This window comes from Drosophila guanche, unplaced genomic scaffold (assembly GCF_900245975.1).
Source record: "Drosophila guanche unplaced genomic scaffold, DGUA_6, whole genome shotgun sequence".
Taxonomy (NCBI): domain Eukaryota; kingdom Metazoa; phylum Arthropoda; class Insecta; order Diptera; family Drosophilidae; genus Drosophila; species Drosophila guanche.
In genome coordinates, this window is record NW_022995750.1 from 3448537 (window position 1) to 3456503 (window position 7967).

The following is a 7967-nucleotide window of genomic DNA, read 5'->3' on the forward strand; positions in this document are numbered from 1 at the left end:
CTGGAACAGCTGCGAAGCGCGAATAGGTTTGCTGAGTATGCGGTTGCATATTCATGATGTTAGATATCTCAAATTAATAATCATCATTCATTAAGTTTTAATTGATAATATATATTTAATTAAATAGCTTTTTAACACTATCCTACTACTGCTTAGCAGTAACTCCGAAAAATCATAATAAGCAAACACGTAACAGCACTTATTCAATTCACAATCACTGCACATTGGCAACATTGCCACGCATGAACATGTTAATAGCACCAAACTGTTTTATATTTAGGTTTTGTATATGAATTAAACTAGTTGTTAGGCTTAAAATTATCAAGTATATAGTTTAATAGAAACAAAATGCAAAGCATTGGTTGGACCCTGATTATGAAACGTGGCTGCTTTTGCAGAAAAGAGACGCTCAACATCAATGGCTCCCGCTACACGATTCGGGAAAGGCTGGCACAAGGGTAACCTCTGAAACAATCTCTCTGTTGCATGAATCTGAAAATATCTTATCTATTCGTATCTGTGCACAGGGGCTTCAGTCTGATAGACCTTGGGGAGAATCCTACCACCCGACGGAGCTACGCGATAAAACGCATCACCTGCCACAGCATCGACGACCAGAACATTGCGCTGCGGGAGATTGAAAATTGCAGGAAAATCGACTCGGAAAATGTGATCCGTGTCGTTGATTACGAGCTAAAGGGTCAGGCTGACATCGTCATCAATACAACGAGCACATTGTACATTGTGCTGCCGTACTACAAGCATGGCGCACTTCTGGATCATCTTCAGCTGCGGGCCCGAAAGCAGGACCACATGCCCGAGGCACAGATTGTGCAAATCTTTCTGGGCGTCTGCGAGGGTGTCAAAGCCATCCATGAGGCGAAGCCTGTGCCGCTGGCCCATCGTGATCTGAAAACTGCCAATATATGCTTATCGGATTCGTTTGAGCCCATTATCGTGGATCTGGGCTCCATGACGGAGGCCCGCTTGCAGATTGTTGGCCAATCGGATGCTCAGCGTCTGCAGGATGAGGCCGAGGAGCGTAGCTCAATTGTGTATCGTGCCCCGGAGCTGTTTACCGTCAAAAGCTACTGCACCATTGACGAAAGAACGGATATATGGGTGAGTGGGTAGCTCTGTTGATGGTTGATCATTTAGATAATCGTTTTTTCCTGCAGAGCCTTGGTTGTGTGCTGTATGCCATGTGCTACTTTAACTCCCCATTCGATCCCATTTATGAGCGTGGTGATAGCGTTGCCTTGGCCGTGCTTAGCGGCAATATAATCATTCCAGAGGATTCCATTTATACAGAGGTACAGTGGAAACCTTCTCCATACCTTTCTTCTTTACCTAATCCCTGGCATTTTACTCTTTAGGACATGCACGATCTGATAAACTATATGCTGCGCACGGATCCCATGGAGCGGCCGTTCATATACAGTGTCATCGAACGCACTCACGATCTGATACAGAAACTAGAGGGTCGCGTTTAGCGTCTCTTCTGCTCATTTTACACACAGCCCACACACCCACATCGATTCCAACTCGTCTATAGACCTTTCTTGTATACAGTAACGAACCCTAACACACCGCTATATGTTTTTTGACTACGTATTATTGTAAATTACTTGTAAACGTGCAGAGATTTTGTGAACTTATATGTATATTTAATGATTCTAAATGTATTTTTTGTTCCCACCCACCCAACTAATGATCGTCGCGAGTGAGACCGGGGCAGTTTGTCTCCAGATCCTCGACGCTGTCGTAGCGTGTGCCACACCAGTAGCAAAAGGTATAGGCTGTGCGAAGGTAGCCTGTAAGCAGTTCCAGCTGCTCGAAGGCACTGTACTGCTCCTCCTTTGGGAGCTCCTCTTCTTCTGCGGTCTTGTCTGGCTCTGCTTCACTGTCGCTTTCCTCTTCCTCCTTTGGTTTCGGTGGCCAGAAGAACTCGAGATCAGGCTCTTGCACATTCGCGGCAACATCTAGGGATTCACATGTCTGCTGGCATCGCCTTATATCGTACTGAAGTTTGCGTTCCTCTGCCTTTTGCATGGCTCTCTTTCTGTATGCCTCTGTGCTGACCTCCTCGCTCGAATCAATGCCTGCCCTGTGCAGCAGATGAGCTCTTCGTAGTTCCTGTCGCTTTGCAGTTAGCTCCGCGATGGCTGCCTCTCTGCCCAAGCCACCACGATCGTTTTTTATGGTTATGCCAATGGGTTCGATGCGTGCATCCGCCTGTTTGCCCAGACCACTGCCTGCCTTGTAGCCCATTTTGGCCAGCAACTGGAATCCCTTGTTGTCCGCAGCCAGCGGCTTGTTGAGATTCTGCTGCAGCCGCTCATTGTTCACGTTGGACGTGGCGGCAGCAGCCTCGCGCTGCCGCTTGTGGTGTTCCTGCCGCTTCTTTTGGACTTTGATGGCACGTTTTTTCCCGCGATCTTGCACCAAGCTGGGGCGCACATCCTGCATGCTGGAATTGGAGCATTATAGTCTAGTTGGAGATGTTTGGGAAATACTTACCCGGCCAGGAACTTGTCGGACATGTAATCATCTTCATCGTCGGACATAATTATTGTTGTTTTGCTTTATTTTGGTTTGTTTTTGTGTTGTTCGGGACACGATAAATTAGGTGGCAGCGCTGTCTAACGACCTAATTTGAACGATTTGGCATCCCTACAAGACAGCTGTTGAATTTCGCGGTTGTGTGGCAGCCTCATATTAATTTCCCATGTGCTCCGAAGTCAACATTAATTTAGATATTTTATTTACACGTTTTATCAATTAAATAAAATATAATGGGGGTGGTAAGTACTTAAATTTATATAAATAAGCTCACATTAATCAAATGCAACTTTTCTAACTGTAGAAAAAGGTGAAAATCAGTTCAGTGAAGCGTGCGGCCCATCTGAAGTCGAAGAAAACGCCGCTCACAAAACAGCAACAAAATAAGATTAAACAAAAAAAGGAAAACTTGCGCTCAAAACGCGATCAGGGACCTAGTATATTCTCACAGAAGGCGCACAAGCGAGATAACTTGGCCCAGCGCAAGAAGCACAATAAATTATCATCCCTGGGTTTGGCTCCTCTGGAGGCTGACAACGACGACGACGGTGACGATGATAATCTGCTGGATAACATTGCGGACATGCTGGATGGCGATGATCTTGCGATGCTCAATGAAAACAAGCGCAAGAGGAAGGCCAAGACAGTCGAGGATGTGGATGATCAGCAGCAGTCTGTAGGCCTGGAGATGGCCTACGCCACGGCCAGCAAAAAGGAAGAGGAAACGCAAAAGATCAAGGTTAATCTGCTACCTATCAAGTCCAGGGATGGCGAGATTATAACCAGGAGCACAGAAGTGGACTATGTGCCCAAGCCAAAGCTGCAGAAGCAAGAGGAGGATTCGGATGTGGAGGTCAACGAAGAGGATGACGACGAGGCGAGTGTATATACCGATAGCGATGATGATGTGGTCAACGATGAGGCTGCAGCTCCGATAGTGCCCACAAAGAAAATGATTTCCACCACAGATCTGCTGATTGCCCGCCAGCAGGAGATCGAGCGTCAAAAGTATCGCATTGGTATCATCTGTTCGGGCATGCTGGAGAAGCCAGAGGATAAAATGCGCAACTTCCATGCCCTGTACGAGCTGATGGACGAGATAAACCCTGCCAGCGGGCTGCCCAACCTAATGCCTGTGCGCAAGCTGGCCATGATCTCGGTTACGGAGATCTTTAAAGACATTCTGCCCGAGTATCGTGTGGGACAAATAGATACCAAAATGCAAACCGTGCGCAAGGCCACCCTGGAGCGAGTCACCTTTGAAAATGCGCTGTTGCAGCAGTTCAAGAAGTTTCTGCAGAAGATGGAGCAGTTCACGGCTCAAGTGAACAAAAGAGGAGGCCTGAAGAATCCGCAAACCGTGAAACTGGCCACCGTGGCTGTGCAGTGCATGTGTGAGCTGCTGGAGGCCCATCCCTACTTCAACTACGTTCAGAACATTGCCCAACTGCTGGTCTATATGCTCAATTGCCACTATGGCACCATGCGTCAAGCCGTCAATCAATGCTTTCGCACCCTCTTTGCCAACGACAAGAAGCTGGACATGACTCTGTTTATTGTGCGTCGCATCAATAATCTGATCAAAACGAAACAGAACAATGTCCATGTCGAGTGCATCACCTGCATGATGGGTCTCAAGATCAAGAATGTCAATCTGGATGCCGAGAAGGAGAACGAATTGAAGCAAAAGAAGCTGGAATCGCACCGCCAGCGATTAATCAGCATGTCCAAGAAGGAACGCAAGCGGAGAAAGAAGCTAACGGAGTTGAACAAGGAGCTGGAGGAGACCCGCGCTGAGGAGAACAAGCAAGTGAAGCTACAGAAGCTCACGGAGATCATCAAAATGGTATTCACCATCTATTTTCGTGTGCTGAAGAATGATCCCACATCGCGTGTGCTCAGCGCCATCCTGGAAGGCCTCGCAGAGTGAGTTTGGTTCTTGTTCTCACCCTTGAAGCCCTCTTAATCTTTTGGTTTCTCTTACAGATTTGCTCATGTCATCAATCTGGACTTTTTCTCTGACCTTATCAATGTGCTCAATCAGATACTCGAGGAGCAGGACGAACTGGGCTATCGGGAGCGTCTGCACTGCATACAGACCATTTTTGTTATTCTTTCGGGCCAGGGCGAAGTCCTGAACATTGATCCTATACGTTTCTATCAGCACTTTTATCGGAACATGCTGGCCGTGCAGGCGGGCAAGAATCACGCTGACTTTACCATCATTCTGCGCACTCTCGATGAAGTGCTGGTCAAGCGGCGCCGCAACATGAGCCAACAGCGTCTGATGGCCTTTGTCAAGCGTCTTCTGACAGGCAGTTTGTATCTGCTGCATAATGGCACTCTGGCGACATTGGGAACCATCAAGCAGACATTCCAGTTGACTTCTGTGCTGGATACTCTGCTAGACACGGACTGCAGCATTGGCTCGGGTCGTTATGATCCCGAATTGGAGGATCCCGAGTACTGCAATGCGGCTGTAACGTCGCTGTACGAGCTGACCATTCTGGCACGTCACTACCATCCTACAGTGCGGCGCCTGGCCATGCATATTGCCAATGGTGTGCCCGCCTCGGGTGACGGAGCACTGCCCACGGATATTGGCAAACTGTGAGTAAACCCTTGCCTTTGATTAATTTAATTTAAATTTGTTTTTTGTCTTTCTTCAGCACCTCACATGAACTGTTCACACAGTTCGACAGCACGCAAATGGCCTTTAATCCAACGATACCGCTGCCAAAAGCAGGACAACCCAAACTGAAAAGGGGCAAGCCCATGTTTATTCGATCGGATTTCAAGCGGGAATACAACAAGAAAGAGGGGAAGTTTACACTCTCTAAAGACAAGCCAACATTGCAATTGGATTTTCTTAGTGCACTACAATAAAGACGAAATGGAATGAGATAGAAAAAGATTACAGAAGAGCTTTTGGGTAGTTCCAAGAGCTAAAATTGACAAAAAAGTGACAATAACTTCAACAATTTCACAGTAAAAACATTCTTTATGGTATATTTAAAATGGAATGGAAAGTACAACGAATCTGTTACTAAATTGTGTGTGTGTGTGTGTGTTTCGGAGCTCCTAACAATCTAGTAAGATGTTGCAATTATCGTCTAAGCCTAGGTATGCACAGTGTCTATTGCCATATAACCGGGTACAAGTGCCAGAGGGTCTCCTATGCGGCGCCTCGTTGACGCTGTCCTGCATTCGCTGGCGGCAAATATTCTCGGTTGCCGCCTGCCACAATCGGTTGCTGCCCGAAGCCGCCCACTCCATTGTCGGGCAGGACACCGGCGGCTGTGGCCAGGAGACCAGCAGCTGCGCCAGCGGGTGCCAGTCGATTGGTTACAGAAGAAGCCTGGACATTGCCTGGGAGAATGGCAGGACGAATTAGAGCACTTGCGCCGTAAGGGGATTGTGATTGTGCCGCAGGCGTGGGTGTGGGCGAGGGATAGGATCCGCGACCTGCATTGTAGCCAGCCACCTGGGGCACTCCAGTGGCTCTTAAGGCACCGCCTCCAGTTGCAGTGGCCGACACAGTTGCTCCATATGCCGTCGTTGCGGCGACTTGTCCCTGACGATAGGCATTCGCATTGACATTGGCGCCAGTGCCTCCGGAGTAGTCGTAGATGTAGGCATTGTTGGCGTACAAACTGGGGGCCGAGACGCAGTCGTACTGGTTCCACCACACGCAGACGAGTGTCTCCTGGCTGAAGACCGTGCCGTTCGGGCAGAGGAAGGAGTAGGTCCGGTTGAGGGCACAGATGTGGAAGACCTGGCACTGGGCCTCGATATCCGCATAGTATCCGGGCAGGGGCTGCTGTGTGCAATCGAAGTTTGTGCGTGGCACCTGTGCGTAGACGGGATAATCCACACCCGGTGTACCCGGAATGGCCGAATAGTCGCCTTCTCCATCGCTGTAATCGCCACCATCGCCAGTTCCACTTGGCACACGTCCAGCAGAGACTTGGGCATTGCCGTACTGGGAGGTCTGTGGTCCGTAGGGTCCACTGCGAGAGGGCGCTGTAGCAATGCCTCCTGCCGAGGGTCTCCTTGGGATACTTCCGGTTCCGCCAACAACGGCAGGTGCACCAAAAGCAGTCGTCGCCTGTCCGCTTGGCGTAAAACCCACAGCGGGAGAAGGGAACAAACCCGATCCATAGGCTGTTGTTGCGGGTGCTGGGGTCAGAGGCAAGGCTGTGCCTGTGGGATAGGCACCAGGGGTGAGCCGTCCACCGGCGGTAACACCTCCAGCACTGGCCAGCTCCGGTCGCCCATAGTTGTAGCCACTTTGAGCCTGATCAACAGAACACACTTGATGGGTAAGAAATGTATTCCTGGGGACAGACACGCCCACTCACCTGGACTTGCAATTGGGCTAAGCTTCCGCTCCAGAGCAGCACAAGAACTGGAACGAACATTAGAAAGCGATTGTCGTGAGTGGGAGTGGAAACTGTGGCCAATACTGGGCTCCGTGTGATCTGTGCTGTGGGCCAGTCGACGCACAAAATCGAAATGAACGCCACAGCCACAGATCGACAGCAAAACCGAAGCGAAGTGAAGTGAAGAGTTTCGTGTCCGTATTAGGGCCAAGTACGTTGCGATTCTAGCGGTCTGATAGCGCGCGTCTTAGACGGTTCTGCATTGCGATCTTTATTTATCAGCTTCCTACTCAGCCAGAGGCACACAGTGGTACAAGTAAGACATGAGATATGGTAAGAATTCCACAAAGTTTGAATCGAGAAAGAGTTAGATGGCTCTCGAAATGAGAGGCGAAGAGGCTGCTACATCCCTCCGATTGCTCTGTAATTTCGTAGCCTAACGCTCCTTTTATATGATAATTTGGTGTCCTATTCCACTGTGCGTATTGCAAGAATAACGCACTCCAACATCAATTGGCTGCCAACAACAATCTCTCGAGCTCTGGGCACTGCCCCAAGACGCATGCATCGTAAATATGCAAGGCAGCAAAAACTTAGACAGACAGACGCCCTCCAAAAAGGAAGTGCTAATAATGATGGGGCGGACAGCCGATCGCTCGTCACTGTTGAGTACCGCCTCAGGCCCCAGACCTGGGCCTACTGCTGGACTGGGAGTGGGTCTGGGTCAGCAGAACGCATTGGCCAAGACTCACCTGCGAAGACTCCACAGAAGCAACGATGAACTTGCATAATGTTGTCCGAAATGAGAATGAGAATGTTTATATTCTCCGTGTGTGATTTTGATATCCTTTCAATCCTTCGGCTACGTGGTTCACTCGGGCACTCGTCGACAGCAACTGTGGGCGAACCAAGAACGCTGCTAGAAATTTATACCAATTTCCAATTCGCTGTAGTTCTCAGGCATTGCAATGGTTGCTGCTGCATCTTTGCCATATTTATGTGGCAGCTGCCCCCAGACCAACA

At 49.1% G+C, this 7967-nt stretch overlaps 4 protein-coding genes across 4 annotated transcripts; 2 read left to right on the forward strand and 2 right to left on the reverse strand.

Annotated features, from left to right (window-relative positions):
• The first annotated feature begins 263 nt into the window (after positions 1-263).
• On the forward strand, positions 264-1681 carry LOC117586707 (serine/threonine-protein kinase 16). Its single transcript, XM_034276977.1, has 4 exons — positions 264-458; positions 528-1122; positions 1179-1313; positions 1377-1681. The coding sequence occupies exons 1-4, from the start codon at positions 349-351 to the stop codon at positions 1491-1493; spliced, it is 957 nt and encodes a 318-aa protein (XP_034132868.1). The 5' UTR covers positions 264-348; the 3' UTR covers positions 1494-1681.
• LOC117586708 (G patch domain-containing protein 11) lies at positions 1598-2647 on the reverse strand. Its single transcript, XM_034276978.1, has 2 exons — positions 2521-2647; positions 1598-2470 (listed from the first exon to the last, which is right to left on the reverse strand). Exons 1-2 carry the CDS (start codon positions 2565-2567, stop codon positions 1708-1710), a joined length of 810 nt encoding a protein of 269 aa, XP_034132869.1. The 5' UTR covers positions 2568-2647; the 3' UTR covers positions 1598-1707.
• Positions 2648-2691: 44 nt separating this feature from the next.
• On the forward strand, positions 2692-5540 carry LOC117586702 (nucleolar complex protein 3 homolog). The gene is made up of 4 exons (XM_034276969.1): positions 2692-2804; positions 2867-4488; positions 4549-5172; positions 5232-5540. The coding sequence occupies exons 1-4, from the start codon at positions 2796-2798 to the stop codon at positions 5446-5448; spliced, it is 2472 nt and encodes an 823-aa protein (XP_034132860.1). The 5' UTR covers positions 2692-2795; the 3' UTR covers positions 5449-5540.
• A 27-nt stretch (positions 5541-5567) lies between these two features.
• Positions 5568-7852, reverse strand: LOC117586705. Its single transcript, XM_034276975.1, has 3 exons — positions 7697-7852; positions 6924-6970; positions 5568-6859 (listed from the first exon to the last, which is right to left on the reverse strand). Exons 1-3 carry the CDS (start codon positions 7731-7733, stop codon positions 5738-5740), a joined length of 1206 nt encoding a protein of 401 aa, XP_034132866.1. The 5' UTR covers positions 7734-7852; the 3' UTR covers positions 5568-5737.
• Between the last annotated feature and the right edge of the window lie 115 nt (positions 7853-7967).

Excerpts from the sequence above, each read along its gene's own strand:
- LOC117586708 (XM_034276978.1), bottom strand. The coding sequence starts at position 2,567 with ATGTCCGACGATGAAGATGATTACATGTCCGACAAGTTCCTGGCCGG. Across the intron at positions 2,471-2,520 it reads TCCGACAAGTTCCTGGCCGG|CATGCAGGATGTGCGCCCCA; the intron begins GTAAGTATTTCC and ends CTCCAATTCCAG.
- LOC117586707 (XM_034276977.1), top strand. The coding sequence starts at position 349 with ATGCAAAGCATTGGTTGGACCCTGATTATGAAACGTGGCTGCTTTTGC. Across the intron at positions 459-527 it reads CGGGAAAGGCTGGCACAAGG|GGGCTTCAGTCTGATAGACC; the intron begins GTAACCTCTGAA and ends ATCTGTGCACAG. Across the intron at positions 1,123-1,178 it reads ACGAAAGAACGGATATATGG|AGCCTTGGTTGTGTGCTGTA; the intron begins GTGAGTGGGTAG and ends TTTTTCCTGCAG.
- LOC117586702 (XM_034276969.1), top strand. Across the intron at positions 4,489-4,548 it reads ATCCTGGAAGGCCTCGCAGA|ATTTGCTCATGTCATCAATC; the intron begins GTGAGTTTGGTT and ends TTTCTCTTACAG. Across the intron at positions 5,173-5,231 it reads CCCACGGATATTGGCAAACT|CACCTCACATGAACTGTTCA; the intron begins GTGAGTAAACCC and ends GTCTTTCTTCAG.
- LOC117586705 (XM_034276975.1), bottom strand. The coding sequence starts at position 7,733 with ATGCAAGTTCATCGTTGCTTCTGTGGAGTCTTCGCAG. Across the intron at positions 6,971-7,696 it reads CTTCTGTGGAGTCTTCGCAG|TTCTTGTGCTGCTCTGGAGC; the intron begins GTGAGTCTTGGC and ends TGTTCGTTCCAG. Across the intron at positions 6,860-6,923 it reads TAGCCCAATTGCAAGTCCAG|GCTCAAAGTGGCTACAACTA; the intron begins GTGAGTGGGCGT and ends TCTGTTGATCAG.